At 36.7% G+C, this 22,428-nt stretch overlaps 1 protein-coding gene across 15 annotated transcripts in view; it reads right to left on the reverse strand.

Annotated features, from left to right (window-relative positions):
* DMD (dystrophin) overlaps nucleotides 1–22,428 on the reverse strand; it is a 1,566,296-nt gene that overhangs the window by 285,554 nt on the left and 1,258,314 nt on the right. For all 15 annotated transcript variants that reach the window (XR_011853162.1, XR_011853161.1, XM_072135922.1 and 12 more), the window contains one exon: nucleotides 14,078–14,224. Coding sequence is in view for 13 of the 15 variants with exons in the window: in XM_072135922.1 (XP_071992023.1) it covers nucleotides 14,078–14,224 (147 nt within the window). In the remaining 2 variants the exon portion in view is untranslated. The remainder of the gene's footprint in view (nucleotides 1–14,077; nucleotides 14,225–22,428) is intronic.

Below are 22,428 nucleotides of genomic sequence, written 5' to 3' on the forward strand. Positions count from 1 at the left end.
TGTAAAAAAAGAAAGGAAACCTGTTATCATAATTAAAATGCTGTAAAAGCTTAACCAGGTTTCATTATGGAAACCTGTTCAATTACCTTCATTGGAAACAGTGGTGTTTTTGACTTCGGGTTGCACCTGTGGCCATGGTTCTTATTATAACAGACACTCACTGTTGATCCATCATTGTTGTGAGATCATTTCGGATATACAGGCAGTCCCCGGGCTACGTACAAGATAGGTTCTGTAGGGTTATTCTAAAGTTGAGTTTGTATGGAAGTCAGAATTATATACATTAGATTTGTAACCCAGCCAGAATTTTTTGGTCTCTGTGACAATTGGATTTTAAAAATGTTGGATTCTCATAAGAACCAGGATGAACAATAAAGCTATATTGCAGACACCTAACCGATAACTGTTATAGCTGAGCATTGAAGTCTAGGACTAAAATACAGTAAATTACCAATATCCAGTGGTCCGTTTGTAACAAGGGATCGTCTGTAAGTCGGGTGTTCTTAACTAGGGGACTGCCTGTAAATGCCTGATTACATGGGAATAGAACTGTTGAGACCCCTGGCGATTGGCTAAAGAACACAAGACGTCCTGCGCTCTTATGAGTTCTACGGTACCTCCAAGACCAACTGAGACAACCAAGTCCTGGTGGGGCAGGGTAGGGGCACTTGTGGCCCCCCTTCTGAAAATGAATATGGGTCTTAGTGGTCAGACTCCCTGTGACTAGAATTATAACTCTTTGCTGTGGATAAGGAATAATTGTAGTTAATGGGAAAGCCCTTTTAAAGTCCCAAAATTACCTCTAAAAAATTAGTTTTTTACACATAAAAACAGTGAAACCACTGCCCCTTTATCCAAGCCAGATATTCTGTGGAAAATGTTCAGATTTATCATATACTATACGTACAGTCTTTGTTATTTGTGTAGATACAGTTTTGGGTGGTCCATCAAAGGCATTTCCCTGTATTTATATAACATATTCAAGAAATGCAACACTATACTTTGTACAGCACAGATACTTAAAATACATTTTTTTTTTTTAAAAAGTTAAAACTTTTCCAAGACATGAAAATTCAGCACCTTTTAATTCTTTTTTTAAGCTTTCTCATGCAAAAACATTATGTGAAGTGCATTCACAGCTCGAATTTTATCACTGTTGGTTAGCAGCACAGGTTTTGCATAGCAGTGATAATGTTGGCAAGGTCATTATAGCCTGTTTTCTGCAATAACTCATTGCTTTATCTAGCCTGATATCTCAACCAGGTATATCTTACAGTCAGAGAATTCAGTGACACAGCAGGTAATAAATATAATGTCAAGGACAATACCGCGACAAGTGAGGACAAAACTGATTTAACTATCAGGTAGTTTACAGATGATTCTTTAACTAAAACAGCAAACACAGAAAGGAATCTGACGCTGTAATCCTGCAAGTACAGAATATTTCAGGGTATTTGTAGCGTTTGCAGATTTCCTCCCATGATTCCTGCAGTAAATATCAGCGCACGGAGTGTCTTTTCAGAGATGTGATCACTATCATAAATAGCTTGAGAAAAGCCTAAACATGATTGAGGGGTGCTTTCCCAGTAGTGGCACCTTGTCTCTCTTGTTGAATACTGTGATTAATGATGCTCATATCAGAGCAAGGATTAATCTGGCGGAAAGTTTAGATACGCGGCTCTTTATTTTGTCTATTTAGTACAAAGACTCTCCTTAGGCTCCTGTGCACATCAAGAAATACATAAAAGTAAGCAGAAATACACTTGGGCACAAACTACAAATCCACCCAGCACATTTTACTGCCACTTCACATCTTTGTGTTTGCCAATGGATAAATATCTTGGATTATTTGCCTCAGTTGATTAGATCTAAGGAAATTATACACCTTTGAACAGGTATTCCCATTTTAGAATGCTATGACATATTGCTGATTATTAACTCTAAATCTTCTCAGCACCTCTGTATTTTTATTAGCATTCAACCACCTTTGTGGTATAGTTTTATCAAAGGTTTAATTATTAGTCAATGGGGGTATTACTCATCTATTAATTGCCCTACCATTTCAGCACAGCTGCTTCATTCCTTTCCTCCCACACGTGACCACCTCAGTCCTCCCATCTGCTCTTATGAAGGATTCAGAGCAGAAAAAAGTGCATTGGAAGAACACTCTGCCCCCTCTGTGTAGAAAGCTGGAGTCATCTTGGGAAATGGAAGAATAAGTCAAGATGGCCAATGACTTAGACTTCACACGTCAACTAAAATGGGCACACCCAAGGCATATATATAAACAAGAGTGTCTATACCGTTCTTTAGTGAGGGCCTATACTTCACTATGTAGTGCCATAAATAGTGCTACTCTAGTTCAGAGGGGAGAAATACACATGCTGGAAAGGGGCTGAACCTCAGTAGTCTTTAACCTCATGTATGCACAAGAGTGGCACAGTCCCCAGTAGAATTTTTGTCTTCCTGTTGCAAGCAATTAATCCCTGACCAATTCATGGACCTTATTAGTAAAACAGTAAGAGAAAAAACACCCACAAAGCATTATGATATGACAAGTTAAGGAGTTTTTGTTGTTCCTGCTGCATCTTACCCAGATTTAAGACGAGACATTTTTGTAGTAGTGTTTTTGGTTTTGTTTACTATTATTAATCTTGGATGGTAGCTAAAGAGAACCTGTCAAGCAAATTAACCACCAAGACTAAATACATTTTCATAAATATATTCCACAATAATTAAGAGGTGCTCTCTTATTATATGAGGCCCATCTCAGGTATGTTTGTTTGCCAGAACTGACATCTATGCCAAATAATAGTCATGGTATATATCTATCTCAGATTTCCAGGCAAAAAATTAGAACAGGAAGTAATGCAGCTTTTATTCAGGTGGGTAAATGAATATATTGGGTCTTTATTTTTTAGACATTTTGAACAGAAAAATATAGGGCTTGAGGTGCTCATATAGGGCTTGAGGGGGTTCAGGTTAGCCTTTAGCATCTATAAATTATAATCTATTTGTTGGGTCACAATGACCTCCTCCTACGTACAACCAAACTCGCAGAGGTTCTTAACTTCCTGTAAGAAGCAACCCACTTCAAAATGCTACAAGATTAGGCTACAAGATTAAAATATACAGTTATATATAATGACAACTGGACCTATACTAGTTTTTTAAAAAATTCCAATTTGATTTTAGCTATTTGTTCTTCACTAGGAGTAAAAAAAGAAGAAATGTATTACAGTGGGATGTCATAAGTGGAGTAAAGTAGTCTGATAGTGTGTAGGGTTAAGGAAACTGTTGAAGCAGCTGTGAACGGCATAAGTTATAGCAGACTCAACTAGAGCATCTGGGGTGAGCTGACAGGCAAGGCAGCTGAACTGTGTGAAGTTCTCCACTGATTTATAGCGCTTGTCAGAAACCTCAGTGAGACAGAGTTGTATGCTGATATAATGGCTGTTTATTTTAAAGCTACAGTAATCTACACAGGGAGAAGCTATAGCTTATGCTGACAGAAATCTGGGGCTACCAGAAACTTTTTCTTATAGCTTAATAAGTCAGAACAAAATGATCATTACATATAAGACATTCTGCAGCTAGTATTTGTATGAAAAGAATAATATCCACATAATCGTGAAATGCGCAGTTAGATTTTTGTGGTATTTTTATCCCACACCTTGCAGAACAGGTATCCATTAATAAAGGGATTTATAACTTGTAGCTTATCATCAATGTTCAAAAATGAAACAAAAAAGCTGATCCCTGAGCAGTGCTTAAAATAAAGCATCCACAATGTTCTCCAACAATATCAAGTCTCAATTCTGATATCGCAAAAATATCTATATAGTTTGTTTATACAGTATAGTCCCAACATATTAGGCAGTGACGTCACACATATATGTGTTGTCATTACAGATGTTGTCTATGGGGATAGTGGAATAAGCTGCTGCCATATACTTCTGGCAACCACTTATCTCCCCTGAGAAAAAATAATTTGGACACAATAATAGCAAACAGCCATACACATTAGAGTGTTGGCTGGTACCTTTCATGACTTTCATTCAATGAACATAACATGCTTCAATGTTAGCCGTCTTTATGGTCAGTTGCTAGTGTGCTAATGCAATTTATGACCTTGGTGAAAAAAATGTATACTTACCCAGCTCTTGGTCCTCCCAGAACCTATACAGTTGTTTGTTGAAGCCATGGTATGCCAGAGCTTCATTGCTTATATGCCAGACCTCGGGCACTTGCGCACTGAAATGAATGTTTGCTTCTTCAACTTTATGGGGCACATTTACATACGCGGCCGAGGAGTTTATCCAAAGTGTATTGTTCCGACGATCATGCACTCTGCCGCGATTCACTAAGATCGTGCGCCCGATATCCTGCATGTGTTTCTTCCCCGCTCAGGTCCACCGGAGTTCACCTTCTTCTTCCTGGTGTATGTAAGTGCATTGCCTTGCGACACAAATTGAATGTAAAATCCCGTGCTCAGTCTGAATCAGTCGAATCGTCCGACGGCCGTCCCCCAATTTCTGTCCCATGAAAGCGAGTGCCACTGCGCCAAAATCTGATCGCGTGCGACTCAATCCCCTGCTAAATCCCTGTCACAGCAGCAAAAATCCCGTAAATGTTGGAAAGTCTGATGGAAATGCGGTCCGCAGACCCTTAGTAAATAAGCCCCTATCTGTGCAGACTCTGGGAGCACCAGAGATGATGGTTGGTGATATAGTGGCCAAATTACTCAATGACTTACGTGAATATGATGGTGGCCCTTTTATGGACCTTCTAAGAAAATCAAATCATCTTAAAATCTTAATTATATGTATTTTGTTATTCACAGTTTCAAATAGCAAGTTTTAGGAAAGTCATATGACATTTAATGTAGTCTATCATTTATAAAGTATGTAAAACAAAATCTAAATTATTTTCATTTTCATTATTATTCAGAAACATACAAAACAATAAGAACTAATTCTGGAAAATGTCAGGAAGAAAGATACCTTTTTACCAGTATTTCTAAGACTATAAGACTATCTTTGAAATCTCATAAATAAATAAAAGGGTGACTATAACCTGTTAGATTTTTTTGTAGCCTGCGGTCATAAAGAGATATGTACCTGGATATATTCGTTTATTTAACTATCTGTCTTCGCTCTCTTGCTTTTGAAATATATTAATTCAAGAGAAGCTGGAGTTCAACTTCTGCAGAATAGGAATTGAGCACAGTGGGCATTGTGTTGCCTACATGTGTGACACGGCTATACAATATACTAGATGGAATAAAAAGGAATGAATTTTTGACCTCTAGAAATGAATAATGTATTTATAAGCACAGATAGCACTGTGTATTGCAGTACATTTCCACTGGAAGTAACCCACATACATTCTAAATGACTGCTCGCAGCTAGTACAGTATAGTTTGTATTTTCTGGATTAAAGAGTGTCCAAAAATCTCTACATTTTAAAGAGTTGTGGACAACCTCCATACTTCAAGAGACTTTAGGGGCCACATTATTTAAAGGGAAACCTTTCAGTGTAAGATCATTTTAGTGTGTAACGCTGAATATCTCAGTATACAGATGGACATTATTATAATTTTATCTCTGCTCTGGAATAAATGTAGCTGATGGTTTGTGGACCTGAATCTTCATGACAGGTTCACTTTAAGAGTCTGTAAACTCTAAATGACACCATCATTGTTGTTATAGAAACCAATAGTGAGATCAGAGGAGCATAAGGAATACCACAGCAATATTTAGTTTAGAGCTAAAGGGTAGTAAAGGGGAGTAGCTAACTCTAGTGATGAAGAAAGATAGACTATGTTTACCCCACTAACAAACAGCAGACCAGCTAGTGTATAAAATATTATTTTTATTATTTCCTCTTTAATTTTAAAGCTCGTGTTTACTAATAAAATATTTTCATTAAGCCATATGCAAATGAGATGAAAAGAGTAACTTTTGCCAAAGATGAGTCATTTTTATAGAATGAAGTGGGAATGTTGTTAAAAACACCTCTATCTTGGGCCCTAAATCAGCAAGAACCATGGTTCTGCTGCCATTGTAAAGATGAGAATTCAATCTTTTAAAATCCATGGGTGTGGTTCTGTGTGCTATAAAATAAGAGATAGCAGCTGTAAAATACATGGTCAGAAAATTAAATTAAATCTTCATCTGCAGCTCCCATTCCAAACTATGTCTTTAACTGCCCGTATCTCCAGTTCTATAGCAGATAGAACCACAATAATGAGATATGTGATTCTCATCTTTAACATGACATTTGAATGTCAAAAAGTGACTCATACTTAGCAAAAAATAACACTCCTCAGCTCCTTTTCTTATGACTTTGGAGGTGATTTATTCATTGGTAAATGAGTCAGATTTAACATAAAAGGGGGAATTCTAGACCTTTCATACCTTTCCAGAGGGTGCTAGAAGTTTAATGAGGTAAAATTTGGTTACCTTTCAGTTTCTGTAGGGGATTTGAAGCTACATCTCTGATTACATCAAAGTTACATGTTTTGATAAAGATCCATTTATTAGGTTCCTTTATATTTAACAGCCGCTAAACCTAAGTGACTTTTATATCATTTACATAACTGCTATACATCCAAGATGGCTTCATACCAGTTAGACTTTTTGCTCAATTAAATAGAAAAATAAATAAAAACTTGTCAAATAAAAGCAATAAGTCACGGACAACATGAAGAATATGATCTGTGCGTGGCACTGTGAAAAAATGTCAGCTCCCACAGATTTGTATTGCAATAGTAGTTTTTTTTATATTGGATCAACTTGTATTGGAGATTTATTGCATCTTGAATTTTATGAGTACAGAGACTGTTATAAAACTGTTAAGTGCTATTGTGCTATAGGACGTGTAAATTTATGGTGCAACTACTACTATGAAGTCTACTGGACAGCAGGTGTAGGACAATATTATGTGTATAAGGAGGTGTCTTACCTTATTTTTCCTATTTTCTTGACATGTTCAGATATATGTGTCATTGGATGATTAAAACTTTTGTAGAGTGCAACTGAATGTCAGAATCCTCTGAATGGCTGCTGAGTTCAGAGGTGGTGACCCACAACCAGGGCTGATTGACAGCTGTCTTGCAGTATCAGTTTCTTGGAAAGTTGGGTTTATTCTGGAGCTCAGATCAATGGCTATTCCCTAGTTTACTGGTTTCTGCTTATGCTTTCTCCTGTGACCTGTTGTACTGCTGCCTGTTTCTGTTTTGGTGAAGCTAAAATCCTAAACTTGTACCTGGGCATGTATTCTACCTGAGCCAGTACCTTGAAATCCAGTTTAAACTGTAATCTATATCCTGCCTTATCAGGAACCCTGTATCCTGCTTGATCTTAACCCTAGACCCCAACCTGATCCGAAACCCTGAACCTGTATCTGAGTCTATTCTCTGTACCCCATTCCAGACCCTGTGTCCTGATCCGGAACCTGTACCTTGGACCCAGTTTTGGAACCTGTCTTCTGATCCTGTACACTGAGCCCAACCCAGTTTCTCGATACTGTTGTGTCTGCATATTTTTCTGCCATAGCACTGAATCTAAGCATATTGATTGGTATCTTCCAATTAGTGATTCTGATTAAGTGTTAGACCTATGAAAAAGACCTTTACTTCTTTATTGCAAAAGTTTTCAGTGCATTACTCAGCTTGGGTGAGTTGGGTAGATTTTCTTTTGGTGAAAGAGAAGGTTATATGATTGTGAGGCTATGGCACCCTGTGATTAACACAGACACACCTCTGCCCTCTAATATGTAGTGACCAAGCTGGCAACAGCTGCAAAAACAATTGTACAATAATGACAAACTTTGACTATGGAGACTGAATGCATGCAGAGTGTGAGGAGGCTCTGCCAAGGAGAATGGGAAAGTTCAATGTTAATTATGAACATACTGTTTTGCCAATTAATGAAGAATTATGTAGGAGTATGTTTTAATTAGAGTAATAAACAGTGTAGGCATATACACTAAAAAATAAGCTATGCTCTATACAATAAAATGAATTACTTTAAACCCAATAAACTAAACTACCTTATTTTTATTTGGAAAACTATTAGAAAGTTTTATTATTATGTCTGTTGATAATGATAAAGCCATATAATTTTAGCTTTCTAAGGAATATGTTAAGGTGTTGTAGGTTGCAGTTTTAATATCCCGCTTTGTCTCATTTACATAGGTATGATTACACTCCTGACAAAGAAACATATGTTCTGTGGAATTAAAGTTTTGGCGTCAGGATTTTGGGATTAATTTGTAAAGGTATTATGCTGGCCTTACAAAAACAATTCAAAGTTAGTCAATGTGAAGCATGCCTGAATAATTTTACTTTTTTACACAGGTGGATAGAAAACATATGCTGCTTAGAAAGCCAAGGGAGATAGGAACTGGAAAAAAATAAAAGCAAACAAAAGCTGTAACAATAAATAATTGGTAGGCTCATTTCAGCTACTGTAAAACTTTACTTAATAAATGAGAATATATCAAATGTAGGGCACATTAAACAGCTAAAGCTCATTTATTTACCTTATAAACTGCAATGAAAGAAAACCCTTAATAAGGTAACAAAAAGTTCCCCTACATTAATGAGATTGGCCACTTTACCTGATGTTTTTTGTAATGTGTGTGTAAGTACGGGGAGAAGAATATTAGGTAATTTACCAATATACATCTATTAAATGTTCTGCATTGATTTCTTGATATGTGAAGTGAAGCCTCCTGTCTTTTATCTCATCAGCCACACATTGCTGACCATAAAATGGCTTCAGATGGAGGGTCATGTGATCTCTGACCATGAGCAATGACGCTGCCACTGCCTTATGATCATATTCATGAATATGAGATCAAGGTCCTGGCAGGACATGACATCATGGGTTATGATGGGATACAGACAGTGCTGGAGCCTAAGGAGGTGAGTAATCTCTAGACTTTAATTACTCAACTGAAAATATGCAAAGCAATAAATGACTTGAAGACCAATGTTAAGGTGCACCGGTAAAATTCTTACCAATTTGTTTCCAGAGAAATGATTGACAGTTCTCTTCCTATTTGTGTATAATGACAGACCTATCAATCATGCTGCTTAAGGCCGGAAGAAGCTTCTACAGACTCTTCTCCATGTGTTCAGCTGTTGTAAATCTGCGATTCACATGTAGATATAATGTGAGGCCTATCTGTATTTCATTTTTTCAGTAGTTAGAGGAGTGAGAATCTATGGACATGCTCCCTTTAACTTCTTCTCTACCAATGAGAAAATTAATTAATACCCATAATACAAATTTCATGAAAAGTTAATTATAGTTTAACTCCGCTCTGCTCACCCGCTGACGATAGACATCAGCTGGCGGAGGTCTGGAGTCTGCAGCGATGTGTCTAGATGTCGCTGCAGTTTTCTACTGCACCCGCGCTATCTGTGGGAGCAGGACCCGGTCTCCAGGTGTCAGAGGCACCCGGAGACCCGAGGGGGAAGGGAGATGCGGTTCGTTACCCCTTTTCCATTCTCCGCTCCTCACATGCATAGAGGAGAGGAGCCAGCATGGCCGCCGACTCCATAGGCTTGGAGGTCACATGACCATCGGGTATAAAGGGGTTAACCAGAGCTGCTGGGTCTAATTAGAATCTGATCAGAATCCCCAGTCACAGCTGGTGGTTTCCCCTGTAACTGAGGCTCTTACAGATGAACTTGAAAACTTGTAAAAAGACACAGAAAAACTATTAATAAATATTCATAAAAATACAATGACATTTCCCCATATTACAAAAAAAATCCCCCACTACACTACAAAAAGCATCACCATAGTCACCCGTTTTCCCGAGACTATACATATTACATATCAAAAAGACCAAAACTAAATAGGGAATTAATTTATAATGTTCATTTTGAGTTCATTTGAAAATTTTTAAAGAAAGTACTATAAATTACAAAATGAAGCCTTTTTTCCACTTTTAACCCCAAATAAAAAAAAAATGTTTAAACTTTTATTATCTTATTTACTAGCTCTATGTGTCCCAAAAAAAACACGGCAAAAAATTTTAAGGTAGCACGCAAAAAAAAGTTATGGCCCTTAAAAATTTGCTAAAAATGCTCGGTCACTAGAGCCTTTTCAGGCCATGTCACTAAGGTTAAGAATATTTTACTAAGAAGTCTAATTGCTGGTATAGTTTACAGTAGAGTTTATATATTGAGGTTGTTTCTGTTATTTACGGTACTGTCATTATTCTGGTGCAGAATAAATGGTACAATAATTGTTCTGGAGCTGTATTAATGGTTCGGCTGTTATTATGCACATTTATTTATAAGCATGTGGTGTATGTATAGTACCTGCAATGTTTTGGGGATATATTTATGATATGAGCATTGTTCTAATGGTATATATATAGTAATTGCATTATTCCAATGTGCTAGAATCATTGGTCCTGTACTCTCTGTATTTATGGCATTAGTTGTATAATTGTGCACAATGGGCAGTATGATAGTAGTTTTATTTTTATGCAATGGCAGGAGCTTATAATCTATCACATTAAACGTAAGTAATGTATATTGCCTGGTTATGTACTTATTGCCTAATTTAGTATTTTTATTTATTTATAGAGCATCATTAATGACATGGTGCCATAAATTGAATATTCACAGAAATTATATAAAGACAAGCACACATGCAATTACAAATACAAAACTACAGTGATCAGGAGACAAGTGGGAGGAGGACCCTGCCCATGAGGGCTCACACTCTATATTGGAGGGTAGATGGATACATAAGGTGGGGGAGCAGTGCAGTGCAGTTATTGTGTATTGTAGGCGATCCTGAACAGGTGGGTTTTCAGGTTACGTTTGAAGGTTTGGAAAGTTGGGACATTCTGACACATTTTGGTAGAGAGTTCCAGAGTATGGGAGGTGCAATGCAGAAGTCTTAGGGTTGTAAGAAGAGCGGATGGTAATAGAGTGATGGTGCTGTGAGGAACAGAGATTACGTGTGGGATGGTAATGGCTGATGAGTTCAGAGATATATGGACGGGACATGTTGTGGATGGCTTTGTAAGTCATGGTTAGAATATTAAATTGAATTCGCTGTACAACGGGTAGAGTGGAGAGACTGACGGAGAGGAGAGGCAGAGGAAAAGTGAGAGCAGCAGAGTTAAGGATAGATTGGAGGGGCATAAGATTGTTAGGGTGCATTCACACATGGTATTCATGCAAGCATTTAAAATGCAATACAACAGATGAGAAGAGATTTGTCTGAGAACTTTGCTGTTATCATTGCATTTAGAAAACACACGCTTTAATTCAATGTTAACACATATGTAAACATACCAGTAACAAAAAAAAAATGTTTACACAATGTTAATGCATTCATTAACATTCTGTTAAAGTACGCATTTTGTAAAAGCGATTTAATTAGGCAAATCTCCTCTTCTCAACTCTTGTATTGCGTTTCAATACAACAAGACCACAGAGAAGAATCTTGCAGTAGTACAAGTGGGACGTGATGAGGGCATGGACTAGTAATTGTGTAGACTCCGGATTAAGGAAGGCTTGGATGCGAGATATGTCCTTGTGATGGAGGTGTCAGGTTGTAGTAAGGGCCTGTATGTGCAATCTGCACAATTCTTCATGCAACACCATTTCTGCACTGAAGGGGGCGTTCCCATGCACAGTCGGGTACATTTAACATGCAAAATCTGATAGAACTGTGTTGCACGCTCTATTTTAAAGGTGCACCAAAAATAAAGTGGCACACTCTGTCGCAGCAGTGCAGGGGGCGCCAGATTCATGAAGAATAGGCCCCAGAAATCCTGAATCGAGTGCCCTCTTCACACTACACAGGCAAACTACATATAGTGCAGGTTGCAATTTTCTTAGTAAATGTGCCCCTATGAGTTCTGTTTTGTCAATGTAAAAAAAAAAAGGGGAAGATAAGAAGGTAGATAGACACTCTGGAATTCTGGATAGCCAAGAGATGACATCTGGACCAGAGATATAGATCTGTGTGTTATCAGCATAGGAGTGGTATTGAAAGTCATGGGACTAAATTAGATGTCCTAGGCCAGAGGCGTAGTAAAATATGTTATTTAATAACTTATGAAAATGTAGACTTTTTATGTTTCTATAAATTGTTGGCTTTTAAACCCAGTAAAACTTATAAACTTGATAAAAGAAATAAAGTAGCTTTTTGTGAACTTAATCAGAGCCCTTGTAATCATGTCTGGAATACTGATGCAAAGTATTGGAGGTGGATCACACACAGAGAAAATTTGTGTCATTTCATTTAACAAAACAACAGGGCATAAAATAAACACAAACAGAGCAAAGGTAATGTACATTGTAACATCATTACTGCAAAACAAACCAATAAAATCTACTGAAATATTTCCAGTCGGTAAATGAATCCTAATTAGGAGCAATGTCATCTTCCTAGGTGAAAAATTGAGTACAGACGCTAGTTATAAATAGAAAGCAGCAGTTAAATACCAAACTAACTTTGCACTAAAAGGGAAAATTTTCAATACTTTGTATATAAAGATGACTTCATGAGAGATGAGTGCTGAATTTTAAAGGGTTTTCAAGCATCTACATACTGGGAAAGATCATTAATATGTAATAGGTAGAGGTGCGGAAAGCGCCTTTCCCATTGAAGAGATTATTGCATTGCTGCTGGAAGCCCTGCTACACACTGGAGGACAGAGCCGGTAACATATAGCTCTGCCTATTTTACAACAATGGTTTACTGTTATTATAGGCCTTGACTGTAGTGACTGGGCGCTGAATCTGTAGGAAACATGCATGTCGGAAATCCGACGTAATCGTGGTGGACGTCCGTTAAACTGAGGGCACCGGAAGAAAACTCAATTCAAGACATTTCAAAGACAGATAGAAGAATCTGAATATAATTCAGATTCATCACATATCCAAAAATAACAAATAACCCGACCTTTTAATAATAGTTTAAAAGTGAATCACAGACAGCTATAGAATCTGGAAGCCCGGAAAGATAAAACACTGTTATACCTTGGTGCTCTGGCAAAGAACTAGAAATCTTTAACTTTAAGTTTATAGATTGAAAGAATCTAATGATGCCCTTTGTAAAGTGACATAAAAATACAATGTAATGCCTTGACTTGAGTTGAAAGTTCTGAACCTGAATACAGTGACAAAGCTTTTGAGTTCAAGAACTGCCAAGGAACCTAATTATGATCAAGAAACAATAGGAATATCATGCCTGTCATAAAAAATTCTCTCTTTTTAAATAAAGAAACCTTTTGTGTTTTAGAAGGGTATGAGGTCCCATTATGTTAATGTATGTATTAGGCCCCCTCATGGATTAAAGCCACTCTGCCCATTTGTATGATAGATTTTTTTCTCTCCCATCATTCAGGTGGCACATAAAACCACAGTTTCATCTATATTTATAACATGTATAATGCCAAGAAGCCTGTGGTCAGCTATAAAGGGACATAAAAGAAAATTCCAGCACATTGTCAAGGTATCTGACATAACAGGTGACAGTTTCAATAACAGTGGTTGAATGTTACAATATTAAGATAATTGAATTAATTGAATTAAGATTGATTGGAAAATATCAGGCAGATGTTGGAATGACAATTCCTTTCCACAATTTGCTTTCCACAATGCTATTGCATGAAATTACAGTTTTTATCGTTGCTGGTATCTGCAGCAGTAGGCACTGATCCTATGAAAGCAAACGTTCAATATTCTTGCTAGCTCCAAGAAAAAATGTATTGAATGATGCCCATTAAAATCAGTGATCTTTCTGTATTGTGAGAGATACCCCCTGTTTACACAAGGTAGACAAAAAATGTGTCATGCATTGAAAAACATGCGATGCATGTAATATGTTCTACACATTTAAACCAATTCTCCTTTTGTTCCAGTATATGCTTATGGCTTCCATGAATGATTAGCAACTGTAGAAGGATAAATGTATTATCCAAGCCCATGAAAAGGTCAGATAACCAATGAAAACACCATTAAGAAAAATGTTCAACCACAACAAAAAAATCAATACACATTGGATCCCCATACACAAAAAATCTTTACCTGTAGAAGCTTCCACCTTGTGTTTAGCTCTTCTAGGCGGCTGACATTATAAGGAGATAACTGGATATCTGTTGCTTTGAACTGGTGTGCAAGATCATTCACTTGATTTACATTATTTTTTATCGGTGCTATTTCTGCTCTGAAAGCCTGTAATGTAAAGACAAAGTACATGAGATTCTGTATAATGGAGCTACATATTTACACACATGACATCATTTTAATCACTTGGAATCAAGCCAATAACTGTTTTATTGGTCTCTTGGTGGCCCCACTAAAATCTGCACACTATTACATTTTTTTTCGGTGAACGGGGGAGTTTGTGTTCTTGTTTGCTTAATGTTTATGCCTTCCAATAAACTTTTGGAAATTTTAGAAGTGCCTATGTTTGGCATTGTTTTGGCATAGTTTTGTTTTGCATAGACCCTGCTTGCACAAAATTCATTATTTGTATAAACTTTACAATTAGACTGAACTCATGATTTGTGACTTTCTGCTTAGGAGCAAGTTTTTGTGAAAATGTATGCCTGGTTTTTGAGACTTTCAGTAGATTTATCAAGGGCCAAAGCCACTTTAATGAATCTGATGACAGCGGAACTCCAAAGACAGACATAGAACTGTCATAAGGAGCCGCCTAATGATATTTTTCCCTCAGTGTGTTTAGCTTAACTCCATTAAAAAAAAAAAATCAAAATTTGTTTCTCTGATATACAATGTTCAGTAATATTTGAGGACTAGAGATGAGTGAATCCGACATTTGAGGTTGGCCATGCAAACTGGGCACATTGCTGGATTGGAGGCTGAACAGCCAATCCGGCAAATTGATGACCCTAGCTTTGGCCAGGTCTCTCCCCACATTGGCTGTTCGGCCACCAAAACACCAATATTTCCAGGTTGCAATGGACAAACGTGAACATCAGGTATTCTCTTCTCTAGTTACGAACACTGAAAGCCTGTAGTTTTGACAGAAGGTCCAATAAGTATTGAAGACATTTTCATGCAATAGGGGCTATTAATATAAAATTCTGACAGATGTTGGTAAAAACCCATCAATTCACAATGCCAAATCAGACCATAGATGAACATAAAAAATGTATGTGTATTAATGAAAAATGATTGATCACATGAAGACAGAAATGTGCAAAAAGCCATGGAAAGCCATGACGCCAGCTGAAATCTATCAGTAATTAGAAGGCAATCCTGCAACTTACTGAAAAATAGTGTTAGCTGGTTCAACAGTTTGATTACCAAGGTGTTTGATTATCAAGGTGCTACATGAGAAACATGTCATGATGTCAAGTCTAATGAGCTATCTCAAGATCCTTCCTAGACATTTATGTTCGCATAGAAGTCTCAGCAAATTATTCTGGTAAAAATGTGACTCCAGTGCAGTCTCAATGTTGTTACATATGTTGAGGAATAAATGACCAAATTGTTTTTTAATTATTCCGCTTTAATATAGGATCAATGAAATACTTATTTGCAGCCCGGTAATTGCAATAAACTGAATATTTCAGCGGCAATATGCGAACAATGGACCTGCAATATCATTTTCCCCGCTGGCATGAGATGGAACAAAATAATTAAGTAGGGAATATCAGTAGGTCTATTGTGCCAGTCAGTAGCCTGTCTTGAAATGGCAAAATGTCACATTTTTTTGGCGCAAACATGGTATAAATCAAAATGTTTGGATTATGTTCATGTCTTCTTCACTAGAAATTTGGCATACAAGACATGATAAATTGGCCTGGCTGTATGCCCCCTAACCCCAGAAGCTATAGCCCTGTTTTTGTTGCAGTACTTTTTAATGGAATTTTTTTAAGTAACTTAAAGGGATATTCACTTCTGAATAAATGCATCAAATCTGCATCATAAACTATATATATGATTTTGACTTGGATGTGTTAGCCATATAATCTATAATAGATTTTATTTTACTGATGTGTTCTCCAACATAAATACATTTGCCACTTTGATAAACCACCGTTGCAAAGAGAAATCCACTGATTTATGCCATTTTACTAAATGAAACTGCTCTATAAAGCCTTATTTTGTGTAAATTGCAATCATCAGCAGAGCTTTTATCATTAATTCCTACTTCCTGCCAGTCATACCATCCTAGGTGGTATTGGCATAGAAGGCACAATGCAATGCTCATTATGAACTTACTGTATTGTAAATGAATGTCAAATGATGCAGAAGTGTATTGCAATTAGAGCTTCCATTTGAAATGAAGCAATCAATAGTGGTTGTATGGTGTAGAATGCACACAAATTGTAGACAAGCAATAGCTCGTGACAAAACAATTACAATCACCGCTTGCTTTGCATGTAAAGAAAATACAATGAAGTCTGCTGTCTTTTTTTTTTAAATTGTCTTCTTTCCTTTCTTTTTAAGAACATGGATGCAAATAGCTACTCCTTGTTAGAGATTTCACACTGATTCCTAGGGATAAAATGTCCTAACATTGTATATTTGTAGAAATAGCCTTTACGATACAATATGATAGTACTAGTACTTTATTGTTCCCCTGGGGGGTAATTGTGTTGTACAAGGTGTTTTGGCAGTTGTTACACACATTGACAGGTGTAACTTACAGTTACATACATACACTACAAAAGGCCTCTTACATGTTGCTAGTTCCTTAGTTGCAAACAAACAGTTTGAGGACTGTACAGGTTAACAAGACCGCAATACATTCCACACGTTACATGCCACGCAGGTTTACATCACACATGAATAGTAGGAGCTGAGGACCATGTTTGTCCCAATGGTAAACAGATCTGGACAGTTTGAACATACAGTAGATACTTTCTGTGACTTGGAAGATAGAGTGATATGAAAAGGATATTCAGTTTTGTAGCATGTTTGTATATCAAAGCCAAATTCTAGTTTTATGAAATCTTATTCACTTCTTTGTATAGCAATTGTGGCGAAATCCTGGAAATCACTAAAATCATTTAACAAAATGTCTACATCTATCTCCATCTCTGAAAAGTAAAACCGAGGGAAAAAAATTTAGTTCTTCATGATAACTCAGATGTATATAGGGGAAATGCTGCTGGCAGTATATGGTAGTAGGCACACATTAGCCAGTATTATTTATTGTACATGATAGGTATTGACCCTGTTACAGATTTTGATTTGTTGCCCATTTGCTTCATGTTTGACAATTACATTATTCAGGAAAAGTATGATAAGCCTATCTGAACAGTAGCTATGCTACTTTTATGGAAAATTACATTCAATGTTTAGCCTACAATATCTGAACTGCAGATGACACTCAGTAACGCTACTATGTATCCAATGTAGTAGCGCAGACTTTGCTACTATATTCAATTGTATCTTCATCTAATGGATTGGACTCAAAGAAAGGTGACCAGCTTAGATTCACGGGGGGGGGGGGGGTGTCACAGGACACAACCACATTCAATGCACAAGGCTATGGTTGGCCCTTCTCGGAGTAGGAATATATTCTGATGTTAAATGGAACTTTTTGGAATTAAAAAGGTAGCTATGCAGTTTGTAGTATTTCCAAAGTAGAGAAAGCATTTTTGCTCTTGGCTATAATTTATGCATAATAATTTCTCTGTGATCCGCAGTTTCCAAAAGATGCTGGTTTCCAGTTTGCAGTTAAGACTTCTAGAATTGTTGATCACTTGAGCAGTGAAAAACAACTGCGTTCACTTGCAGTCAGCAGTCAGAACAATTTCCCTCCAGGCTACTTTCTGTGCTGCTAAGAAATGAACTACGAATGTCCATTGCCTTGCCGAGTAGCAGACACATGCGGTACTTAGAAGAGAAGCATTTGTCTCCTCTGAATAGAGGATTAGGTGCAATATGCTAGAAACGTACTAATAAAAGTATGACTACCACTATGCTTCACAAGTGTGGAACTCCCATGCTTACTCCCATCACTCTGCACCATATGGGGAGAGGGCACTTAACAATCCTTTTAAACAGCGAGAAAGCAACAGCTTCTGAATGTTAAAAGAAAATGTGTTTTTAATATACTTATATGTATAAAGTGCACAGATTTATCAAGCTCCAAAGTATTCAGCTTTTTTGAACTAGCACAAATATGTGATCCTTAAACTATAAAGATTCTTTTTCCTTTTTAAATCTAAATGGATCCAATATGTACTTTCAAAAGACAATCTCTCTCAACTTTAAGTTACATATGCACAAAGCCCCAAAAGTGTGGAATAGACCTTATTAATGTATAAAACTTAACTTTTACTTTATTTGTTAGAAAATATAGATGATCAAACATGTAAATGCTGTCCCAGCATTGATCTGTCCCAGCTGCAGATCAATTTTGTCTGTATCAATGCAGATCAATGTAAGTATACAGGATCAAAAAGTATCAGTACCTATCTTTCAACCCTCAAAGAGGAGGGGTGAAAAAACCAACATGAACAGCAGAAAAACGTGATCAGTAGTAAAAGATTGTAAATTTTATTGGGTTTAAAAATGGTTTAAAAGTGAACCCACTATGAGGGGGGACACAAGCAAGAGTTGCATCACAGGCAACCGATCCATACACCTAGGTAACTAATATGTAAGAGCATCAGTGGCCAAATGCAGGTATAGAAACAATCATAATGGGAAGCATAAAAGATAATAAATTTGGTAATCTAAAAATCAATGCACATAGATTGTTAGTTGCCCAGGATAGCAGCAACCCCGACGCGCGTTTCGGCTGATAGAACAGCCTTTTTCTGGGGGTGTTCTATCAGCCGAAACACGCGTCGGGGTTGCTGCTATCCTGGGCAATGATCGCAATATGGGTAAGCTCGCCATAACAATCTAAAAAAATAAAATAAAAAAAAAGTTTAAAAAATAAAAAAAATTAATAAAATATTAAAAACTCAAATCACTCCCCTTTTGCTAGAACTGATATAAAACATAATAAACAGTAAAAATCACAGACATATTAGGTATCGCCACGTCCCAAAATGCCCAATCTATCAAAATATAAAAACGGTTACAGCGGGCGGTGACCTCCGAGACGGGAAATGGCGCCCAAACGTCCGAAATGCGACTTTTACACATTTTTACATCAAATAAAAAATGGAATAAAAAATGATCAAAATATTGCACAGACCTCAAAATGGTAGCAATGCAAACGTCGGCTCATTTCGCAAAAAATGACACCTGACACAGCTCCGTGCGCCAAAGTATGAAAAAGTTATTAGCTTCAGAAAAAAAAAATTTCTTTTTTTCTTTTTCTTTTTTGCACACATTTGTTTAATTTTTGAAACAGTATTAAAACACAATAAAACCTATATAAATTTGGTATCACCGCGATCGGACCGAACCAAAAAATAAAGTAGGTATGTTATTTGGAGCGAAGAGTGAAAGTCGTAAAAACTGAGCCCACAAGAACAATTTTTCCACATTTGGAATTTTTTTTCAGCTTCGCAGTACACGGCATGTTAAAATAAATAACATTACGGGAAAGTAAAAATTTGTTACGCACAAAATAAGCCCTCACACAGGTTTGTACATGTAAAAATGAAAAAGTTATGGGTTTTTGAAGGTGGAGAGCGAGAAATGAGCGAAAAAACCCTGCGTTAGGGTTAATCGTTGCTTTGGCAAGGAGGTTTGACACTGTGTACCGGTGTCATTAGTACCATTGAGTTTTTGTACTTATAATATGCCTGTATACATTTGATGAATTGACCACCACCACACGTTCTGTTCTTGTGGTTTTTAGATTTATATGTTTTAATGTTTATTGATTGCCTTGGTATTCATAAATAAAGATTGATGTATTTTTATGGAATTGGTATTATGATCCTATTTAATTTTTGATTCTGTATGCTTACATTGGTATTATTAGTACGAGTTGATAGGGATTTTTCATGGTAGAATTGGGTCATTCTATTGGTATTAATTATTAAAGGGAGGCCCCATATGGGGATCTAACCACTTCTTGATGCGGTCATTGCTTAGATGTTGATCCAATGAGATCTGCTCAATCAGGTAGACAAGATATCCAAAGATATAAGAAGATTGCCATGGTGCTTGGATCTATGAGTATGGTTTATCATGCTTGATTTTGATGGTAGATTTCCTTTAAGCAGACAGCGTTTTCTTTGTAATCGGCCACATTTTACAGAAAATACCATTAGACTTGAAACAAATAACCTTAATAATCTCTCTGCAAGATATCAGACAAAATATTTCACTGAGCAAAAAGATTATAGAGCAATTACTGCCGCAGTGCCAAGATTAACATTTAATAAATCAATATATTCCTTCATTGCCAAATTGTGTGAGCTACCTTATATGCCAAACCTGATACTAACTCCATGACTTGGGTTATTGCCTGCACCCACGCCGTTGGGCTCAGTAATTTTTATTTTATTTTTTTTATTTAGAAGTCAAAACTATACTGTATTTCAGTTTATAAATGGAGAAGAGCACAGGGGGGTAATTATACCAATTTCAGAATCTTTATAATCAATCCAGAAAAAACGACATAGAAAAAGTTAAAAAAACATAGACATTAAAAAGAGAAAAACTATTTTGAGTGCACAACTTATGTAAAAGTCAGGCAGTTCTGTTCTCTTCATCTGTTCATTATTTCATGCATTTATGTAACTGTAATGTTACTAGTACCATGACTGCTGGTTGGGTGACCTTCTTTCTTAGGGTACACTCAGACGACTGGGCGAGCACACGTCAGCTTCTCACCCCTCCCCTCTCCATAGAGAAGTGCTGGTACGGTGAAACACTGCAAAATATAGTATATCTTTCCTATATGAAGCCGGATAATGGTCCCCATTTCATTTGTGTGACTAAGCCCTTATTGTGCTATTTGTTTTGTATTATTTATGGATTATGATTTAATTTTAGACCCAATATGTGTACTGTCCATGTTACATTATTTATAAAATTATTAATCCATACATAATTGATTACTAATACCTATAACTTTTACCTTTGTTCTTAATTTTGTTGTTTTGTGTCCATATTTTTATATAGCTCTGTGTTTGTCTAAATAAGTCATATATATTTTTTGATATTTACTATACCAAATTTCTAGCTACGCAATATTACCAGGAATTTTAACGATTATTTGCATAGGTATGCTGGCAGATGACATCTACTGTTGATTATAAATATATAGTACTGTAAATCATTTGCAGCTCATTGTGTGATACTCAAGTGGACTATTACTTGTTGCAATAGGAAGAATTCTTCAGTTTTTATGATTTCACAACAAACATATCAATGATGGGCAATTCTAAAATATTCTGATTGCCATCTTATTAAGGATTGGGTAAGGTGTAGCCTTGGTGATGAGACATGTTAATAGAGCTGTCACAATATGAAAGAGAAATGTGTCACGCATGGGAGCCTTTTTGACAGTTCCTAGCTGTTGTTAACTGTTATCAAAATAAAAAATGATCCTGTCTCCATTAACAAATATGTCACAGGAGGTATAGAAGAATAATTCTCTGGAGTTATCAGAGTGTGATCTATCTGTAGCCTATGGCATACCTTAAACTATATATTATACCTTAAAGGGGCATTCAAGGAATTAATATTCAAATGGGTCTTTATAAGCTAATATGTAAATAGTTGTCATTTAAAAATTTTGCTCCCCATACCAAAAAAATGTTCGGAGGTTGGGACTTTTTTTTATATGAAACTGCATGTAAGGAGGCTGGAGGGACAGGAGGGGTGGATTTACATGGGACTGCATGTAAGGAGGATGAAAGGAAGCCATTTTCATGGGACTATGTTGAAGGATTATATGTTGCACAGTATGATGGGCAGGTTAATATTTTTAACTTGCCTCTTGGTGGATCTAAAAGGGTTATCTTGGATTTCAAAAACACATCCGCTTCCTTCCATAAACAGGAAATACATACTATGGTAGCTCAGCTACATTAAAGGGGTATTCTTGTCTGGGCATTCACATCCAGATTCATTAATCTGCCATATATAAACATTACTTTAATTAGATGTCATTAAAAAAATTTCTCATAAATGTAGTGATATGGTCCCTTAGAAACAAGACTGTGTCCCTAGAGACGGCCACCTCTGCTGGAGGGATTGCACATAGAAACTAAAAGTTTTTGTATATGAAATGTCTGGGAGTTACTCCATGTCCCACAGCCATCCTGTGGTAATGATTACTGAATCCAGGTGGTGAGGCAGGACTCAATAGCGCATATCTGGCCACCACTGCCAAAATGTGAGGTGGTCGTATCCGAGGAAGCTATCTCATTTCTAAGGGACACCATGGCGACGTTTATGAGAAATTATCTTCACACAGGAATATTTTTTTTGAATAACATCCAATTGAAGAAATGTTTACATATGGCAAATGAATTAAA

This window comes from Engystomops pustulosus, chromosome 2 (genome assembly GCF_040894005.1).
Source record: "Engystomops pustulosus chromosome 2, aEngPut4.maternal, whole genome shotgun sequence".
Classification (NCBI taxonomy): domain Eukaryota; kingdom Metazoa; phylum Chordata; class Amphibia; order Anura; family Leptodactylidae; genus Engystomops; species Engystomops pustulosus.